At 39.1% G+C, this 22,501-nt stretch overlaps 1 protein-coding gene across 2 annotated transcripts in view; it reads right to left on the bottom strand.

The window, feature by feature from the left end:
- The window catches only part of LNPEP (leucyl and cystinyl aminopeptidase), a 68,776-nt gene extending 46,675 nt beyond the window's left edge, over nucleotides 1-22,101 (bottom strand). For both annotated transcript variants that reach the window (XM_059833381.1, XM_059833382.1), the window contains exon 1: nucleotides 22,005-22,101. In XM_059833381.1, coding sequence (XP_059689364.1) covers nucleotides 22,005-22,023 — 19 coding nt within the window. In that variant the 5' untranslated portion in view covers nucleotides 22,024-22,101. The remainder of the gene's footprint in view (nucleotides 1-22,004) is intronic.
- Nucleotides 22,102-22,501: the final 400 nt, after the last annotated feature.

The raw sequence follows: 22,501 nt of genomic DNA, 5'->3' as shown, positions 1-22,501 counted from the left end.
ACCCTTTTCTAAGTTTTTTTGTTAATTCAATGTGGCATAGACCCATCTTCCACATTTACCTAATCAAAGCCATAAATATATCAGTTTATGCTGAGTTACTTAGCAAAAACATAATTTTAACAGAATTGTAAAAATTAAAACTATGTACCCAGGCTCTGCTCCTACTAACGTTAGTTTACCAATTCTGCTTAACAGGGAACAAATCAATCTCCACATTTTCAAACTGCAAAACATTGATGTTTTCATAGAAGAAAGAGGGGAACATTCCCTCTTGTTTGTGGACCACAGGTTGGACTCATTGCTTGAGTCTTGCTCCAGATCTTGATCTTATTCTCAGTCAAAACTATTGTTGCAGTTGTTGTTTCTGCCTTGGCTGAGGGGAAAGCATGGAGACAAGCAGCCCAAAGGAGAGTTCCAAAACTCAGATTCATTTTCACAGTTGCTGAAACTGACATACAGAGGCTTGTGGAAGAAAACTGAGATTCTAAATAATACACTGGGAATCCAAAAGGTGAGAAGTATTTCGGGAAGTGCAATCACTTCCTTGGTGGAGACAGTCAATTAAAAATCACTAGTTCCAAACACCACTAGTTAGAATTTTTATCACTGCAAATAAGGATTAGAGTTTAAGTCAACAGAAATAAGAGTACCTGGTATAGATAAGTACAAGCTATTATCCAATATTTTTTTCAGCAGATGAGGAATAAAATGGCCTTGGCTTGCAAAGAAGTAGAAGTTTAACTGACAACTAAACATCTGAATTGGTAGCCTTTGAAAACACACACTTAAAGCTTTAATTGTTAACATTTTTTTAGAAAGAAACTTGATATTTTTGTAAATTTAAAGATAAAATAAGGCCAGAAACCTTAGTTATTGTTATTTATGAAGTGCATAATCTAGTAAATCAGAAAGGAGTTTCAAAAATCCAGCAGAGAAGGGAGTGACTCAAATGCTATTACACTCCACCCCACTTAACCACTTCAGCAAATTAAATAAGACAAAAATGGTCAAGGAACAGAAGGGCAATTTATAAAGTCTACAATATATTATAACAATAGTTTAATGAAAGATAAATAAATAAAGATTTTAAGAATAAAATCCTTGAAAGACATGGAGGCAACGGCGGTTTTGTTTTTCATATTCCCCCTTCCCTTTTTATTTAGGCATCATTCAAATCCATATCTATGTATTATGTTCTATTTATACACTGTATCTTAAGATCTTTAGTACAGGATTTGAACACATAGATGACATTATCTCACCACTAAGTGATATCTAATTTTTTCCACACAAAGTTATAAAAGAAGACAAATAATTACCATAGATTAATTCCTGGCTGCATATGCCAGTAACTGCTCGGTCTACAAGTGCTTAGAAGTAACAAAGCTCCTCCTATCTAAAGTCTTCTTTAGGCTCTTTCTGAATGTTTGGATGTAGCTTCAGAGTTGCTTTCTGTGTTACTGCAATTTGAAAACCTGCTGGTTAAATCAGAAATAACCTTGTTGTCCCACAAGTGGGGTCGTTTACCCGGTGTGCGATACGCCAATTTACACACACAGAGCAGAGGTATCTTATTTCATGTCTGCACTGAGATGGGTGCTAGATGATACCTCCACAAAGCCAGCACACATGCTTGAAATCACGGCATGTATTTAAACAGTTAACCGTGTTAGTTAGGCCTACTGTTCACATTTTAATTCATTATGCATGCTCAGAGAGTAGGGGGCTTATTTGGGTTTGGGGCCTTTTTCCAGCTAGGAGCTGTGGTTCTCACATTACAATGAGACAGCTCATCCTCAGGGCACCAATTTAGGGACATCTGTTGACTTTGTTATCTGGTATGTAAATAACACCAGTTCTCAAGGATGTACATCAATTGTTTTACCCTTCATCCTTCCTAAAATCCTGCCTGGAGTGTCTTATATAGATACATTTTGTCTTAAGGTAAATGATGTCAACATAACTTAAAACAATCAGTCATCAAACTCAGTTCCATAAGAAACACAGAACAAAATCCCTTAGACAAAATTATTGATCTCAGCAAATATGTGCACAAAAAGTGCCCTCAAATGCTCAACCATATAGTAGCCTGTAGCAAAAAATGTATTAGATAAACCAGCATTAGTTCTATTAAGTCTCCACATATCTCCAGCCTTACAACTGGTTTCTTGCTTAGGCAAATCATTTTCACTTCATGATCTGAAAAAAGGATTATACAAGAGACACATAAATCAACTGGCTAAAAGTAACTGTAATGGTGGTTAACCTTTACTTTGATTTAAACTGTAATTCCCTGTTGATGCAGCATCAGCAACTATGAAAGGAAAGCCATGCCTTCTGAGCATGAAGCATACACATGAAGTAGAGGCTAGCTTTTAAACAGTTAGCTAGAGCAAACAAATAAATGGACCCACTCATCTGCAGAACTGCTCGTCATCCTAATGTTTATGACCAGTCCAGAAGAATGGGATGGAGCTTCTCAACCCAGTTGAACATTGATAACATAGTAGCTTCATCACCTTTTGACACACTCAGAAGTAGACCACCTCCAAAGTTACCTGTGAAGCAGAATTCCCTTCCATCTCTGCTGAATCAGAGAACTAAACAGTAGGAATACACTACTGACTGGAGCCAGTGGAGCTAAGCAGTCCAGTTCTTGCTGTCACAATCAAAACAACTGATGGTCAATCCAGACAGACTTTACATGCAATTCACCCTAAAAAAAAAATCTGCAGAAATATGAACCTGAAGCCAAGTCCTACAACTTCTTTACCTTACCTTAGCACTACCATCTATTTCACTGATTACTCACTACCTCTATGAAAAAGTCTTCAGCATAAAAAAAAAAATTTGGTGCAGTGGAAATTAAAATCAATAATACAAAATACACTCTTGGAAAGTTTCTGTAGTTGATTTGCTAGCAATAGTCCATGGAATTACTCCCAGAACTGAAGGTTTCCTGCCACTACCTAGTAACCATCCTTCAAGGATTACATTTGCCATTCGTATCAAACTGTTGATTGCTGTGGTCTAGTGCCTTATCTTTTCTTGATGAATTCTGTACATTAGGATAGTCAAAATCAGTACAGGGTGGTTGCTGCAGAGTCTTTATAAATAACCAAAAAAAGTAGAAATTGGGAAAAAAAAAAAAAAAGACAGCCATTTTATATATTTAGCAGAATATGGTAATAAGAGCAGTTGATCAGACCTGTGCTTATAAACAGTTAAGAGAAGTGCTGTATGATTCCATCTCAGAGGTAGTTATATTTGAAAGAAAATTATTTTAATTTCTTCATTCATTGTTTTTCCTGGCAGTGCTGGGTAAGCAGCATTCTGTAAATCTGTGTCCAAGAGCATAAAATTTTGGAAAAAAATTCTGACCAGTTTAAAAAAAAAAAAAGTTATTTCATGTAGTTTACACACTCTCTATTCTATTTAGGAATGAGATCATTCCTTTGCTCTTGCTCTTATTTTAACTACATTTAGAAATATAAATTACTCCTAGGGAACCACTGGCCTAAAGGTCTAGTATGGCCTGTAGGTTAGGCTGCAGTGAGAGTAGATCCCTTCAGTGACAGCTGTAGAGTCAGAAGCAGCATTTTAAGGTTTGAGCAAAAGTTAACCGAACACAAAAGGTTTCTAGTGGCTAAACAGCTCTTGAAATTGTAGAGTAAGTATTATAAAATTGTCTCTACTCAAGTGTCTACAGTCTGATTTCTGAAATTGCTGGTGCAGACAACACAAAAATAAAATCAAAGGCTGTGATTAGCAACATCTGTCTTATGTTACCAGCTCTGTTAAAGATACAGGCCTCTCTCCTCTTCTGTAAAACAAAAAATTTAAAAAGAGATAAGGGTGTTACTTGATAGTTCAGCAATGATCTTTTCTGAGATTAATTATTTTAAATCTCAGCAGCCCAAGTAAAAACAGCATCTCATTTACACACATTCCTCTATGCAGCAGATTATTTTTAATGCCCTCAAAATTTCTTCTGAAACAGTAATGCAGTGTCTTGTGTTCATTGATCCTTTTTCTCTGTCCCACAGTGCCATTTTTTTTTGACGATTTGTTACTGACTTTTCCATTTTTCAGCTTTTGTAGCTGTTCAATTTAAAACTTGCATGAAAATACCCAGGGCTTGTTCATAAAGACTTCTGCATTTATCAGGTCAAATACATCAAATATGGGAAAAAGAGTGGGTTATTTAAAAAAAACACAAACAAACAAGCAAACAGAAGTCTGAAATTACCTGAAAAACAAAAGGCACAATTTGGAGGCTTGACAGGTAACTTTGTCATTTGCATGCCAATACCTAGCTCTCAGAAAGTCTGAGTTACTGTACGGGCTGAGGGTCAAAACATCCAAACAAGTGTAACTTCCATGTTCAGTTATTGTCACAAAAATTTTTCTGGAACAACTTTGATTATCAGTAAGCATTTTCTCTTCATAGGAATTACAACAAAGAGTTACTTTGGTTAGAGTACTACCTCATCAACTCACAAAATCACTATTGTATGTTCAAGATGAAGGAACTCAAGTCAGTTCAAATATATAGATTCAATGTTTTCTTTCCAGTTGTACTTTCCAGAAATTAAATTTTTATTTTGTTAAATCTGGCTTGGGGTATTTCTTTTCCTTCTGAGCTATCAACAGGTAAATTAGCCTAAATCTAAGGGAGTTGAAGTAATGTGGACAAATTTAGAGCCAAAATGCTGAGTTATTTAACTCAGTTATTAAGTAATTAAGTTATTTAATTGTATGACAGTTCAGATTCATGATAAAGAATTTCCAGTTTTATATAAAATTTAATTACACATTCTGGAGGAAAAAAAAAGCAAACACAAAACCAAACCAACAGTTAATTAAGAAAGAAATTTTCCAAGTTACTTAGTTACTGAAGACTGGGAGATACAGTGAAGTTGGAGGTGATGACACCTGGAAATAATGAAGTCTACTTTTTTTCAGTGAGGGACAGAGATCAATACAATGTCTTCTGAACAAAAGACTGTGTTTAATAATTTTCTAATGATATGATTATTAAATAGATTTTCTATAAATAAAAGATCTTTCGATATTATGTAAGTATAATTATATAAATATAACACTAAATGAAATTAATTACAATTTGCTCTCATGCTAGAGTAAGTCACAAAAGCTAGAAAGTTTTAAAACAAAATCTCAGTTTAAGTACAGAATTATATTTCAATTTTCCCTCTTCTGGTTTGTTAGATAATGAAAACTATGAAAATATAAGATACTGGAAACATGTCCTGCTAGCTACGAGGATCTGGTAGTGGTGACAAAGATGACAAGCAGGTTGATTCTTTTAAATTATTTCCATGATGTAGAGCTGCAAACTGCATGGCACTGTGTCTTCAGAGGATACAGTGTAATAAAGCCTCCTCCCTTGACAAGGGCAGTGTCCTGGCACAGCTGATGGGCAGTAATGGTCTTGTGGAGAAGTAATGGTCTGGCTTCAGCTGAGCTTCATAACTCCTGCTGGCTTCATAATCAAAGGGGAAAGGGTTAGCAATCAGCTACACCACTTAAACACACACAAGTCTATGGGGCCAGATGGGATCCACCCAAGGCTACTGAGGGACCTGGCAGAAGATCTCACTAAGCCACTTTCCATCATCTACCAGCAGCCCTGGTTAGCCGGGGAGGTTCCCAGTGGACTGGAGGTTAGCATATGTGACACTCACCTACAGGAAGGGCTGGAAGAAGGATCCAGGGAACTACAGGCCTGTCAGCCTGACCTCGGTGCTGAGGACGGTTAGGGACCAGATCAACCTGAGTGCCATCACATGGCACATAAAGGACAGCCAGGTGATCAGGCCCAGTCAGCATGGGTTTATGAAAGGCAGGTCCTGCCTGACTAACCTGATCTCCTTCTATGACAAGATGACCTGCTTAGTGGATGAGGGAAAGGCTATGGATATTTACCTGGACTTTAGTAAAGCCTTTGAGAGCGCTTCCCACAGCATTCTCCTGGAGAAACTGGCTGCTCGTGGCTTGGACAGGTGTACTGTTTGCTAGGTAAAAAACTGGCCGGATGGCCAGGCCCAAAGGGTTGTGAGGAATGAAGTTAAATCCAGTTGGCGGTCAGTCACAAGTGGTGTTCACCAGGGCTCGGTACTGGGGCTGGTCGTGTTTAATACCTTCATCAATGATCTGGGTGAGGGGATCAAATGCACCCTTAATAAGCTTGCAGATGACACCAAGTGTTGATCTGCTTGAGGGTAGAAAGTCTCTACAGAGGGATCTGGACAGGCTGGATTGATGGGCCGAGGCCAACTGTATGAGGTTCAACAAGGCCAAGTGCCAGGACCTGCACTTGGGTCGTAACAACCCCATGCAGCGCTACAGGCTGGGGGAAGAGTGGCTGGAAAGCTGCCCTGTGGAAAAGGACCTGGGGGCGTTGGTCAACAGCCAGCTGAATATGAGCCAGCAGTGTGCCCGAATGGCCAAGAAGGCAAATAGCAACCTGGCTTGTATCAGAAACAGTGTGACTAGCAGGACTAGGGAAGTGATCGTCCCCCTGGTGAAGCCACACCTCGAATCCTGTGTTCAGTTTTGTGTCCCTCACTACAAGAAGGACACTGAGGTGCTGGAGCGTGTCCAAAGGAGAGCAACAAAGCTGGTAAAGGGTCTAAAGAACCTAAAGAACCCCTACGAGGAGGGGCTGAGGGAACTGGGGTTGTTTAGCCTGGAGAAGAGGAGGCTGAGGGGAGACCTTATCGCCCTCCACAACTACCTGAAAGGACATTATAATGAGGTGGGTTTCAGTCTCTTTTCCCAAGTAAAAAGTGAGAGGATGAGGTGAAATAGCCTCAAGTTGTGCCAGGGGTGATTTAGATTGGATATTAAGAAAAATTTCTTTACCGAAAGGGTTATCAAGCATTGGAACAGGCTGCCCAGGGAAGTGGTTGAGTCACCATCCCTGGAGTTATTTAAAACACATGTAGACGTGGCATTTAGGGACATGGTTTAGTGGTGGACTTGGTAGTGTTAGGTTAATGGTTGGACCTGATGATCTTAAGGGTCTTTTCCAACCTAAACAATTCTATAAATTAATTGCTTACCACAGGGATTTTTAACATTCGTTATGTCTTATAAATCTGACCTAATCAAGTAAATTGTTCAATTTGCACAGACTTTCTCAATTTATTCACTGATGGTGGATTAAAACTGGTAGAATAGCACATAGTGAACATCACTGTGCCTATTCCCTCTCCTAACCCACCACTTTCACCTCTCATCACATCCCACTATCCTTTCCCAGACACCTGTGTCCAAGATAATGCAGAGACCATTATGTTTTCCATCCTCCTCTTTGTTCCTCTGCTCCTTTCAGAGTAGCAGCTGCTGCTGGATGAAATGATTAAGAATGTCAGCAGGCTCTTCCTACTTCTTCTCCAAGCACTATGTCCACAGATTTACTGCAAGGACTGTACACCTATATCCAAGAGCAGTTAACACAGGAATTAACTTGTGGTTCCTTACTTTGGAGTCTGGGATGGTCACAATCTCTTAACTAGCTCTTGTGTTACTTTAGTTTCCAAGCAAAGACATAGGATTCACTAAAATTCTAATTCCTCCCTCTCTAACTGCCAGCTCTCCCTCTCCGTCACAGTATGTCTTGTCTTGTCATAGTTTGGAAATAAATGCCTCAAAACTTTGGAGGAAGCAATAAAAACCTTTAAAGTGGAAAAAAAGTACTTAAATAACAAACATTAATTTTAAAAATTGCTTTGTTGTTCTTCTAAAATATCATCCAACAGAAATTACATAGGATTTCTTAAATTTTGCCCACGGAAAATTGATTTACAACATAGTCGGTAAATAATCCCTGTTGCTATTTTCATGAGCAGTACATAGACATAGCTGTCTGGGACACAGAAAGTCACTTTCAGAAAGAGTAGAAGGGCATTGGCACAGACTCTTGATGATCCCGTGCAAAACCCCTGAATATATTGGGAAACCTATGCAAAATCCTAACCAAAACCTCATGCTTCGGTGGCTCAGGCAAGCAGTAATGTTTCTGGTTCCTCTCCCCCAGAGGAAAAGGAATGGGAGGGGGAACGTCAAACAAAGTTATATTTATTCAGAGTTTGCATGAAAGCGAATTACTGATCTTAAGAGATTTCTAGCCCTGAAGCTTACAGAAAAACTCCATGCAGTGATACCCTGCATGGCTCCTGTAGAAGACAAGCGTAACTTCTTAAATTCAAGATGTACTCAAATCTGAGTACACACATTTACAGGAAAAAATAAAGAAACTAAAAATTTACTTATGAAATCTGATATTTGAAAGATACTACACTTTGTTAGAGGAACACTGTGTAAGTAAAAAATAAATCTCCGTATTTTCAAAATTCTTGCTGCAAAATCGCATGTTGCTGGAGCAGTAATTAAGGTCACTCTTTATCATCACAATATTGCATTACACTATTTCTTCTTGTGGATAAGTATCAACAGGTACATCATACATTAAAAATTTACAGAATTCAACAACGCAGTGATTTTTAAAATGGCAGGCTTTACATTTTATAATCTTTTCAGCTTGCTCTAAACCAGGTACTTCTTGGTTTATGATCATTTTTTCTTATATCAATTTAGTTCTTCATTCTATAATACAAAATACTGCCTGCACTGTTATGCTTTGGGCTGTCTCCAACTCATCCATAAAAAATTGTATTACGTGTTTGGAGAAGGGAGGGGGAGAAGGGGGAGGGGGAGAAGGGGGGGGGAGGGGAAGAAAAAAGTTCATCTTACCTTTTCTAACAAGCTTGTTCAGCAAACAAAGCCTCTATCAGCAACCATGTTATGCTAAGGTTCTGACTAAAGGTTTCTCTTTTTTCTACTATGTCTCCCTAATTTTCAAATTCCTTCTGAGCAAGAAAATAATTCAATTCTATACAGAAAAATTATTTGCTCTTACTAAAGAAGGAGAGTACACAATGTCATTCATGTAATTTAAAATCACCATCTATCCACACTAAGAAAACATACATTTATAACCTTCGCTCAGCTTAGAAACAAGGAGACAACTAGCCAGTAGAATTCAAGGGAAATCAGAAGTCCTACTTGAAAGCATTTTGCCTTCATTTCACCATGAATTTACCTATCACCTTGGAGCTCGGGCACAGGGATGGCAGAGGGAATTAAAGTCTCCATAACAAAAATCAAGTGAAGCATAGACCACCTGAGAAAAAACTTGGAATCCACCACTCCAAAAGTTACATGTCGTCTTAGAAAATCCAATCTGCCAACAAATTGCAGTTCCCAGCACTATTAGATGTACATGGAAAAAGATGCAGTCAGATGTTCCAAATGCACTCACATGCAACAAGGTGGTTGAAGTCCCCAGTGCCTACGACATTTTCAGTGGCTGTAGCTGAAGCACCCCTCTCCCGACAAGCAGATACAAACAAACACACATTTCCTTTAAAAAGGGCTATTAAAAGCCTGACAGATTTCCCAGCTCTGTGGCTGTTCTATTACTGCTTCACCTGAATGCAGCGTCACTTGTGGAAGAAAAATTATGAACCAACAGAATCTTCTAAGAATTATGGGTTTTACCCAGACAGAAATATGATCAAAATTATAGCTGCACATGAGGTTGCATGGGCTTATTGAAAGTACATGCTAACTTTTTCATTATAAATAGGACCAAAGCATGGCTGTAAATATTTATTTTGGATGGAAACATCTATGGAAACATTACGTGCACTATTCTGAATTTTCAAGCTGTATGTGGTTTTCAATCACTGTGCAGAGAAGCAGCAGACACAAGAATAATTCAGAATTGGACATTAGAGAGTGAGGCTTGAATGATTTCAAAAAAGTTTAGAGATTTTACTCACTCACAGTAGTGGTTTACATGTATTCCATACTCTCTTACAAGTATTTTAGGTGGCTCCGCAGGAATTAATACCTACAATCAAGGGCTGTTGATAGAGCAACTCATAAAAAACCAAAAAAATTACTAGATCAATTATGGTGCAAAGTTAACATTCAAATAACAAAGCAGATATGCAAGTACCTCCTGAAAACAGTAACAAAGGACAGACCCACAGAAATCCAGTATCAGAAGAGCAGACTCAGTTTGCATATGTCCCCCTTGATTTGTGAATATCTAATGAAGTCCCCTGAAAGCCAATTTAGAATGAGTGTCTCTCGTGTTGGGAATAATGACCGTGAGTATCCAGTAGTTATGCCAAGATATTTTGCAAAAGAGCCCTGAAAGTTTAAAAGAAAAAAAAAATCAAATTAAATACAATATACTTCAGTTTCCGTCTTCCAAAATTGCAACTGATGTTTTTCTGGTTTCACCATTTGAGATTTGAAGTGTTTTAATTTGAAAGAAATAATTGCAGTTTTAGACCTTGCCAAAGCAGTGCACAGATTTTGGTTCACTTCTCCTGGTGACCAATGAGAGCTGTGCAGCTAAATTCCCACCTGTCTGAAGATTATACCTGAGTATGCTTCCTAGTGACCTAACAGCAACACCCTTGCAACAGTATGTGGGAAACTCAGATTTCCTTCATAATTCTTTTAGCACCAAGGAAAACAACAAAAAAGTCATGAACACTATAACTAGAAGTTGGGAACAGCAAAATTTTTTTTTTCCCCTCAAGAAAGTAACCAGGAGAGATGAGAAAGCTGAGAAGCACACACTTCCTCCCTCCCCCTGCCCCTCCTTACTGGCATTACATAGCTTCAGACCTAATGCACTCTCCATCGTTATGAATATATGCTCCCTTTGCCATTTTAAGAATTTTGCAAAAGGGCAGGCTAGTACAGTCCTACGGACAACATTTCAATTGCATTAAACCAAACTAAGTGAGACAGCTCTTACAGAAAAGCTAGTGCTGCATTTTTTATATATGCTTGTGACTGGTTTTTCATCATAACACAGTATCGTGCAATACAAAACTATACAAAAATGAAGGGATGATGGAAGCATATACAACAGCAATACATGTATAAAACACTTCAGTGTTAACTCTGAGCATCATATAAATACCACAAATATCTTAATTATTAGGAAAAAAAAAGAGGGAACACCAAAAGACAGACTTAAAAGTGATGGCCTTACTGTTCCAATCAGATCAAATCTGAATTTGAGGTCCACAGAGGGAGGTTTTAATCAACATCCAGAACATATTTTTCCACCTTAAGTAGCTTTTGCTTACGTTAGTATGCACCTACATAGAGTCCATGAATTCAGAGCCCCATGTCAATAGGGAGTACATTGATCACTGCTAAGGTGTACAAAGCATATATATCTCTATAAAATAATTAGTCCTTTTTACACCAAAAAGGCAATTGCTGTTCACTGCAAAATTGTAACTGTCTCTTTTTACAGTCCACTGTTTCCTGATGCTCTGTTTTGAAATAAGTTTCACCCTTCAGCACTGTACTGGTTTTGGCTGGGAGAGAGTTAATTTTCTTCCTAGTAGCTCCTATAGTGCTATGTTTTGGATTTGTAAACAAAACAATGTTGATAACACACCCATTTTTTAGCTATTGCTGAGCAGCGCTTACACAGTGTCAAGGCCTTTTCTGCTTCTCACACTGTCCTGCCAGTGAGCAGGCTGGGGGTGCACAAAACCAAGTTAGGCTGCTACAGGACTGATGTCACCACTTCCTCTCTTAAATTAATGAATTCAGAAGACAGAAGGGAACAATCCGTTAGAAAAAAGCACAACCAAGAAATATTAGGAAATATGAAGTATTGCTATAAAAATCTGTGTATCATCCATGTGCTTTACCTGCTTTTTAGAGACAGAAAAGAAGCAATAGGTAGGCTAACAGCATGTCCTTAATTCCCATGGTGCTGCAAGATTACCTATGCACATTTTTAATAGATGAAAAACACAGACATATATGCATATATACTTTTATATGCTGAATGCAATCACTTAAAAAAGAAACAGAAACATTAAAGCCACTTGTGCTTTGTGTTGATGAAGACCCTAAACCAGCATTTTCTAGTCGTTTTAATTTTACTTAAGTACAAAAAAAACAGGTAATGGCACACATTGATTCAGACAGAACAAACCCCAAAAAGCCTTACACAAAACAACCACCTCACTGAACTAAAGTGGGAGTTTTTCCTGTTCCAGCTAAGACATCAACGTTCTTCACTGATACAGACAACGGTACTTCCATTCAATGTGGTAGTAAAAACTGAAACAGCCTCTGTTGCTTTTTGCAGTGTCATTACTGACACGCAAATATATATGATAACCCTCTGTACAATTTTACTGTAAGGTCTTATCAAAACGCAGGCACTACATGAAGTCTTTCCATGATTTGAAGTACATCCTAGGGACAAATGCCACTTTGCAAGTGTTTGATTTCAGGAGACAAACAAAAATAAGGCCATAAAACTAAGTGTAATCTAACTGGAGTGGTTTACAAGAATCTGTCTAGTTAAGCACATACCATGGCTTCCACAACTAAGTCACAACGGACGGACAAAAAGTGCACAGAACAATGCTGGTTTGGACAAAAAACCTTTTTTCACAATTTTTGTACCATCCTAACTTGAAAATGAATAGTTTTTCCTGTATTGCAAAGCAGGACAAATGCTGCTTTCCAATCCAAAATAAGCAAGGGCACATAAGTTCCAAGCCATACAAAGTCACTCTCTACTTCCTTTCCTTCAGCCTGTACTGGAAGTTCTACTTTTGCTGTTTGTTTGGTTGTTGGGGTTTCTTTTTAATGAATGTGAGATCAAATATAGCAATAGTGAGCTTCTGCACATACACTGGAGCAAAATTCTGCCAATTGGACTGTATCATGGAAATTAAAACAATACACAAGTATGTGTTTTAAGACCCTCTCTTATCTTAAATTGCCATAAGAAACAGGAGCTAAGAGTGTAATCTTATGTAAGTCACTGTTTATTAGGTTTTCTGAAAGTCTCTTCCTGATTTTTAAGGAAAGCACAATTTAATTTTCTTTGGCAGGACCTCAGGCTGGAGAACCAATTACAATTACATTTCAACATCTACCAATTAAATTCCTAAGTAGATAGCCAGACTATTCCTGATACATCTTTTCAAATCTTTACTTTCGTGTCACCAACAAAAAGAAAACATCATGGAAAGGGAAAAAAGAGTGTGATTAATTTACTGAACACTCTACCTATTCAACTGGCAAAAAATGTAAGTTACTTTTTTCATAACTATTTCTCTGGAGGTCAATGGAGATAGCTGTAGAATTTAAGGCTAACCAATACAAGCTTAGTCTGGATTTTGATAGCCAACACAAGTCCAATATCATGTCCGTTCACATCTTACCAAATATTTACAAATTTCAATCTGGTACAAGTTAGGTTTCCACAGTGAAAAGGGGGGGAAATGGAGGGAAGGGCAGAGGAAGAGGTTGTTTTAAATGATTCTTTGCTCTTTGGGTGCTACTGAGAGGGAAAACCTTCTACAAGTCCCAACAACATTAAGCCCGTGTTCCATCCTCAGCCACTGGTTGAACAAAACACAGGATGGGTAAGAGGGCTCTGAACTTTATTTTTAGAATGGGGTTTTAGACTCCTCTTTCCAATCCAATCAAGGGTATATTTTGCAATTAAAATGATAGAAGATGTTTAACCACAGGGGTCTAATGAAAAGGGCCTGAGTCTTGGAGACATGCAGGAAGTTGTGTCTCAAATTTCTCACGCTACTGAACTCCCATATTCAGGACTGCTGAGTATTTTCTCCGCTATATCCGTCCATCAATTTCATGGCTGATAAATATGAGGCTCATCACAGCTGAAGTTACAAGATACTCTGCCAGTATCAGTCTGAGGAAAAATTTTTAAAGAACTTTGAAAAGCATCTAACAGACAGTCAGGCATACAATCTGACAAACTGCATACAACCTGCTTGTTTAGTCTTCTTTCTTTTTTTTAAAGCAATAAGTTCAAACTATCATACCCTCTCATCTTGAACAGTTTCTAAAAAAACAACACAATCTGCCTTTCGGATTACTGTTGATACTTAATACACACTTAACAACCCCAGTCATAATACTATATAAAACCATTTGCAGGTCACAAGCAAGTATTGTGTGGTCACTACTTCATAAGCAGTATTTCAGCTCACAGAAGCAATATCTAAAGGTTATTGCCTATGACTTGCAACACAGTAAATTTTATATGGTCTTAACAGGGCAACAATAAATCTCCCTAAATTTTTGTCAGTCTCAATAAATAACAAGACAAAGCACTTTGATAGAGAAAAAAGTGGCAGCGTGCCTGCATGGCAGCTCAAGAAATACCGAGATCTAAATTGCTCCAAAAACCTACCCAGATATCATATGTCAGCTTTGACATCAGCTTCATTACAACCACCACCGTGGGGACAGGGGCAGCTCAGGTACCACTTTTCAGAAAGTATCTCTTTCAGTCATTCTCACCATGGAGAAAGCAGGTGGGAGAGCTGCAGACTGCAGAGAGTGCCACACGGATCTATACAGCAGATGGACATGCCCCGCAGGGTTTGTGAAAAGTTTCTGCAGAAATACCAGCAGAGTCACTCTAGAGCCAACCCTGAGAGAGCTCCAATCAACAAGCTGTGCACACAGGCAGCTATTTTGATCTTGGGGGTACTTTGGGTTGCTTTGCCCAGCAATGTACATATCCTTGGCCACATCATTGTTATTACAATGTATATACATTTCAGAACACATATGCTGCTACCAGGAAAAGAAAGAAAATAGCACAATGAGAGGAAAAGATAAAACAGAAATAAAAAAGACAACCCTTGGTTCCTCTCTAGACAACGCATATTTTTAATCACCAATTTTTATTTAGAAGAGAAGAATTTCTGTAGGTCATAGCCCTGCCAATGATAAAATCCCTCGTAGTAACAGTTCCGTTCTGTTCCACACGAGGTTTTTTTGCCTTCATTGATCTTAATCCCACAACCATAATTTTTACAGATGAAAAGTTACCACAATATGGCTTAGTCTTTCTGTGATAAGCACCCAAGTTTGGCAAAGGCAAGATTTAGAATCTACATAGTTCTTTTTGATACTCCACACGAATGGCTTTCACTGCTTTATGTATACATTGTGGGGGGTGAAACAATCACAAAGAACTTTTAAGTATAAAGGATATTGACCCTCCTGCACTTTAGAATTTAGTGTAGCCTCTTCTATTCCAGGCCCAGTACTAGCCTGAACTTTTGCCAAATCAATCAACAGAGTTGCCAACAAGTCAGTTGCTGTGATGGAGCTTGCTAGCCTCATCAGTGTACATAATGCAGGACAAACACAGTATTCCTACCACTGCAATGCAGACCACCGTCATAGTAGCATCACAGCATTATAATCACAGAAGATAGATATGAAGGAAGATTTAATTTATTGCCTTGGGTTTTGTTTTTCTTTTGTTCAAAGTTTAGCAGGTTGCATGCTTTTAAACTTTATTAGTTCTTATTTTCTTCTCATTTGTATTTTTAATTGCTAAAGTGCATATTTTGTAATGGCTCCCTTAATTATCTTCCAGTTGTTTGTAGAATAGTACTTTACATACAAGTATTCACATTTATGAATGCTCAGTTGTGCCAAAAAAGACACTGAGGCCTCATTAATATTTCCATCAATGATAAAAAGCACTAATTTGGATAACAAAACTGACAGTTTATACATGCTTTATTCACAGTTCCATATTCTGAACACCTGCTCTTTGTCTTTCTCTTATAATGGTTTATAGCTCAGAAGTAATGAGGCTTCTGAAGTATTCTAAAGCTTTTTGGACTCCCACAAATACAGTCCTGGCTGCTTCCAGAAAGACTGGTTTACAAAAAACAGTTACAAGTGATTCTATGGATCTTCATTATGCTGCAGAAGAAATTGTCAGATTACTGCAGAAGAAATTGTCAGATTTCATACAAAAGAAAGGCTGAAATAAAAAGCAGTGTTAGGCCCTGAAGCATAGTTTTAAACACAGCCAGTTCCCCATAAAAGTCAATGGCACTGTGATGGAAGTATTGTTACATAAGAATTCCAGTGTTTGCAGAATTGATTCCTTCAATGTCAAAGAGTGATTACAACCCAAGAAAAGCTCTCTGCACTCAGTTACGCTTACTAAAGCACAGTGAAGCAGACTCCTCCAAACAGCTTGCTGGGAGCTTTGGTGGGAAAAAAACATCCCAAAAATCAAAAACCACCTTATCTCCAATGAACAAACAAAACACCAAAAGTGTCTCACATTTCAGTGGTCAGTGGAATCAGGACTCGTCTCTCTCACTCTTCACTAGCTGTAGTAAAGACCACTGCTGCAGTACATTACTACACACCTTGAATAATCCAATAGAAGAACTGGGCACTGAGATCTTCTTTGAACATCTTTTGTGAGACAACCCTCATGATGGAATAAAACATCATCTGTGCCCCAAGGAGGCAAACTGAGCAGAACCCAACACACCGTATTACCCTGAAATTCCTGCCTTTTGATCAACTGGATGAGTTTTCCAGAGCTGTTCCCTCCCCTCCGTCCTCCCCATTTCCTTCACGATTCTCCATCTGTTCTCTCTCTTTCCTCCTGGTTACAAGGTACAAAATCTTTTTGTGATTCTTACAATTTAAGGTCAATATACATCCATTATTTAAGGCAGTATCAATAATAGTGAAAACACAGCTATTAGAAGGTACATATGTACCTTTAAAACATTTACAGGCACTTAAAACGCAGGTCACAAAAAATGCTGGAGTATTTTAAAAGTTAATTTGATGTTATTTTAAGGTACTGTTAGACAGAAGTCTAAACAGTAATTGCCATGCATACAAATTTATCTGATAGACAAAGGAATAATATTGCTCTCACTCATAAAGAAATCTTAATTTTTTTGCTCTTCTACGCAATCTTTGCTTTTGTACTTAATGAAAAGAAATATTGTCCAACAGAGCTGGAAAGTCACTGAATTTCCTTCACTCAAATCACTGAGTGAAGGAGGAAAAGGAAAACTTGAATCCTCTGAATGCAGCTGAATTCATCACTACTGAAAGCAGAGACATGCATTAAATAAAGGTAAATTCAGCTTCTTCATTGGTAATTATTATACCAATGCCCATCAAATATGAAAAAAATATTCTGATTAGTTAAACAAACAGAAGTTATTTTATTCTAGCTTTTATTAGTTTGCAACATTTTCTATGGCAGTCATTATGGGGCTTTTACCTAGCACATGTGCACATAGCCTCACAAATGTCAAACACGATTGCTGGACTCTGCATCATCTTCCCAAAATATGACAAGACAGTCCTGGAATACTTTTACAAGTGGATACTGAGGTCAACATAATCTTTCAACATTTTTGACTCATGAGATATCATGCAGACACTCAGTGGCTTCATTCATTCTACAAGTGGAATACCATCTCCTTAGTGGAAAAATACTAACAAACAATCCATGGTGATCTCTGATCTTCAGACATTGTTTTAACAGGGAAAGAGATTTTCAGTCTTTTTACAACCCACACTGTTTAGTCTTGCCAAAAGAAAACATTTCAAGCAGATTAAGTTCGTTCTTTCTTCTCTCTTCATATGTTCATCTACTTCCCTCATTATTCTGATGATCACATTGCTTTTCACTTTATAACAGGTGCTGGAGTACTCTGTTCCAGATGTGTTGCTAATACACCCAGATCTCAGCTTGTACTGTAAAGCGCCAGCAAAGGGAAGTGTGTAAGTCTTAGTCTGTGTATATACATGAATGGAGCCCAGAGAGGGATGATTGCTCTCACAGCTACACAGACTGCATCTAAATTACTGAATTAATTTCTGAGCATCCATTGCTAGACAGGGAGTTCACAGAAATGCAGTAAAAGCAAATATATCTCAAAGTCAGTAATATTTGACTAAAGTAAAATGCTGGGATATGCAAAACATGGGGGAAAAAAAAAGACACTGAGAACAGACCTCTTAGATTTTTTTTTTTTATCTACCATCTTACCAAAACAGATTACTCGGTCTGTTGTTTAGGACTGAATAATACAGTTTAAAACAAACAGGAACCCTGCTGTTCCATGACACAATAGTGTACGATATTGACAGTTAAGGGTATGCCTGTTGCCCCCAATAGACTTAGGCTACAAATACAGAACATGCTCCTGCAATCTCCAATACATTTATATACCGAACAAAACTAACACAAAAAAAGAAAATATTTCGGAATTGACAGGAACTAGCTGAAATAACTAGATTTTGCAAATGACATTTTTCATTTTGTATATGACATTACCTAATCTGGTTTATTTCTACCTTCTACAAAAAACCCTACTTCTTCCCATGAGAGCCTTTCAATTTTGTTCATCATTAGTTATGTAATTAATCTCAAAGTTTCTATTTGCTGTGTAAAAGAAGGATAAAAATCATTCAAGAATGTCACTGAAAGTGAGTGTTATTTGCATTTCAGCAGATCATCACAAGTTATCCCTTCTGCAGTTACTTGTTTATGCATCCCACCTGTCTTAAGTGAGAAACACTGTAATAGCTCACTTCTACCTTTTCCTTTCATCTCAAATGGAGAAGTTCCATGTTTAATGTATTACGCAGGAAATGGTGAAATGCTCTTTCAGAAAGATATGCAATCTAAAAATAAAAGGAAAAGGCTTGCAAAATACTTTGTAATATTGTCCAAAAGAGAGATGCCCCAAATTACATGACATATCCCCTTTAGTCAGTATCTCACTTTTTTTGCGTTTTTTTAGTGAAACTGCTTAGGTAGCAAATGACTAGTCAGAATTAATAAATTCTGCTCATTCATTTGCAGTTCCCAATTCAGAGGAATTTGAGATCATACAACTTATAACAAAAAATTATGTGCAACAACAAGGAAGTCTTCCATGCACTTTTAATTACACTTTGATTATTCATACTTGTGTAAAGGTCTCAAATTAAGAACAATCATGTAAAATAGAATGAAAAAATGAAATCTTACCAGTAACCATTTCTAAAACATTTATTAATTTATAACATTTATAACATTTCAGGGGAAGTTCAGGCTGGACACAAAGAAAAGGTTCTTCATTGAGAGTGTGGTCAGTCACTGGAACAGGCTCCCCAGTGTCAGGTTTAGTTTTAGGTAGTCCTGAGAGGAACAGGGAGTTGGACTTGATGATCCTTATGGGTCCCTTCCAACTCAAGATAATCTATGACTCTATGATTAACTCAGCTATTCCAGACCCTAAAAATAGATCTGCAATTAACTGTTCTTCCAGAGCTACAGACCTCACACATTATCTCCAACTAAACTCCTGGGCAGGAGGGAAGGTATAGTAGAGATGTCTCCAAAGAGGACTGGACCTAAGTTTTCAATACAGTGGTGGGGGGTAGGGAGGGTGAAGTCAAAAAAGAAATCTTAAGTATTTTTATTGAGGTTATCTGAGTATTTCCACTGGAGAAAGTATTCAAACAATAAAGAGTTCAGCATACCCATTAGCATTTCAAGGAAAGGATAAGGGTTTCTTTGACTTTTGAAATGAGTTATGGCTGTGTTTTTGATTTTATTTAAAGAAAAGAAAAAAACACCAAATATTCAATTAGAAAAACAGTGATCTTCCATATCCACTTTAGTGCATTTGCTGCCTTAAAGACTATTTTAAGACACATACCCGTTCTGACACAGCTCTACATCAGTAAAGTAAAACAAGAAATTGTCTTCTTGTCAGTTTGACAAACGGGCATCAGAGTTCTGAATCCAACTGAAATGCTTTTGGAAAATCTTAAGATTCAGTCTGTTCCCTCTGTTTTACAAGGGCAAAAGCCCCAAGGAACTCAGAGAGCTACAAATACAATATCGTAAGCTTCCTGTGATAGTCATTTTTTCTCTGAATTTACACAGCACTTTGCACAGGAAATCAACAAACAGACTCACAAATAAGACTTATTACTACTGTGTAAGACAAAACAAAAAAACCTTTCAGTTACCATGAAGCACAATTTATTTGAAAGATTTGATGCCCACAAAAGCTTCCAGATCACCAGCCATGGAAATGAAAAGTCTATTGAAAAAGCCAATAGTATAAGCATCCTCTTCACTTCAGATTTTAGCAGCTGCTACTGAGCACCAAACATGCCTCAAGATCAAAATAATGAGCAACATCTCTGCTATAATATTTGCACATTCTCTTTAGTGTCCTTTCCAGAACAGCCAGGTTTCTGGAAGAAATTTATTGATCAGCTTCAGCTACAATTTGCTTCCAAACGGTTTCACCATCATCTCCAAGCTTTTCACTTCAGGGAGCAAAATCAAGAAGCTCTGTGCACGAACATTGCTTCTCAGTAGTAGCACGAAGCACCTTTGAGCTGAATGCTCAGGCCCACGCCACCATTTCTTCCAGTTGCACGGATAAAGAGCAGAATTTTTTTTATGTTTTGTTCCACAATGCAGTAATAGCATTATGTCAAACAGACTTTTAAAGTGATAGCAACATGATGGCTGTCTCTCTCAAGGGGAATGGACTTAGCAAGATGACTTCAAAAAAATTCTCCCCTTAACTGCATTACAAGACAAGGTCTTTTTACCATGCACACAGGAATGCATATTATAACCCTGTGATTGTAATGAGCTGTAGTTGAAAGACCTTCCTCTAAGGCCAGGATTAAGTACAAAACCAAAACATCAACTACTTGTACAAACGGTATTCTTAACATGACAAAAGACCCCCTCCGTAGAAGTGTAATTTAAAAAAATTAAAAAAAAAAAAAAAAAAGGAGGAAAAGGTCCATCTTGCTAGTTAAACCAACAAAATACGTCCAGAGCTCATAACTTTTGGATTCTTAAAACAGCAGCATAAGAAGGATAGGAAATTTTTAGTGTATTTGAGAAAAGGGAAGCACAAGGCAATGACAAAATATTTCTCAAGTGAAACAGAACATTTACGGCATGGGGTTTTTCTGAATTTGGCAGAAACTTTTTAGTCTGAATTGGCATGTCACTGAGCAAACTCTACCTCATGCCTTAGCTATGGCTACCCAGCATGCTTGTCATTTAACAGACCAAATCCCACCTGTAATAAAAGCCCTGCATTTTCAACAGGAAGGCTGTTTTATCCAGTGTCTTGTCCTACTTCCATATTTGGCTATGGTTTGTGTCTAACCAAACATGCTTCAGTTTCAGTTTGATCTGAGAGCTTCATTTCCTCCTCTGTCCTGGATGGGTAGAATGTGTTACTAATACAGAGGCAGTAGGAACGTGGACTTCACATGGCTTCATTTCCGTCAGAAGCACAGGATGCACACGCATTGTTGTATCACGATGTCAACAAGCGCTCCTGTATGCTTATCTCAAAGCTGCAACCACATCGTTATTTCAAGCACTTCTGTCAATGCAGCGATAATTCTGAAAGCTTTCTGGCTCCCAGGAACACCCTGAAACATTGTTTCAAACCCCCTAGATCCTCCTATATTTTATTTCTCCTTGCCCTCGCTGCGAGGAGACACTGTTTCGAATGCCTCGATCAGGAAAACGGCATAAATAGGGGTTCTGGTTCCTCCTACCCATCAGAGAGTCATGCTGGCTTTGGCACTCCGGATGCATATAAGGCTCTTTCCTCTGAGCAATACATAGCGAGAGCACACCTTGGTGTAGAAGTTGCGCGGGCTTCGTAGTGTCCGTTAGCTGCCACCGTGAGACTATGGCCGGGCAATAAAAAGCGCAACAGTATCAAAAAAGAGAGGGAGCCTTCTCTCACCTTCCTAATTAAAGACGTGTGTGCCTAATTAACCCAAATAAAACAAGATATGAGGTAATTTCCAAGCCGTGGACCATGGGGGCTGCACGACTGTGAAGCTTCCCTATTCCTCTGGGCAAGCAGCTCCCGCCGGGAGCCCCAGCTGCGCCCGGGCCCCGGGGGCCCGCCCGGGAGCGCCTCTGCCAGGAGGGAAGGCAGGCCTGCCGCGGGGAGGCCGCGCGGCCCCGTCCCAGGCTCCGCCGCCGGCTCGGGGTGCGCCCGCTGGCAGCGCGGCGCTGCCGCGGTACTCACCGCTGGGAAACGGCTCCATTTTCTTCCCGGAGTCCGCCCTCAGCCCGCGAGAGTGAAGCCCTGGCGAGAGGGGCAGAAGACGACGCGGAGGCGCAGCCACGACTCTTCACTCCTCCTCCTGCAGCCGCATGCTCCCAGGACGGGCGCTGCCTCGGGCTCCGCCGGGCTGCTGCGGCCCCTCACGCCGCAGTCACTCCCCACCGACCCTATACCGTCCCTCCAGCGGCCGAGAGCACAACAGGCTCAATCCGCCGGTCAGCAGCTTTTTCATGGGAGCGAGCCCGCACCAAATATCTACTGCGCGGGCCTCAGCGCCTCCTTCCCCCTCACCTCGGGGCTGGGCCACGCTGCACCGCCCACTCCTCACACAGACCCGCCTCCCCGTCCGCCTCACGCCCGGGGAGGCCGCGGCCGGCGCTCGACCAGCCGCACCGTCCTGCGTGGCTCTCCGAACCGCGGGGGAACGAGTGTCGGGTTGTGGGTGCCCTTGCCCTCTG

This window comes from Gavia stellata, chromosome Z (assembly GCF_030936135.1).
Source record: "Gavia stellata isolate bGavSte3 chromosome Z, bGavSte3.hap2, whole genome shotgun sequence".
In the NCBI taxonomy this organism is placed as follows: Eukaryota; Metazoa; Chordata; class Aves; order Gaviiformes; family Gaviidae; genus Gavia; species Gavia stellata.
The sequence above is the reverse complement of the archived record's forward strand: the minus strand, read 5'-3'. Positions and strand labels throughout refer to the sequence as shown.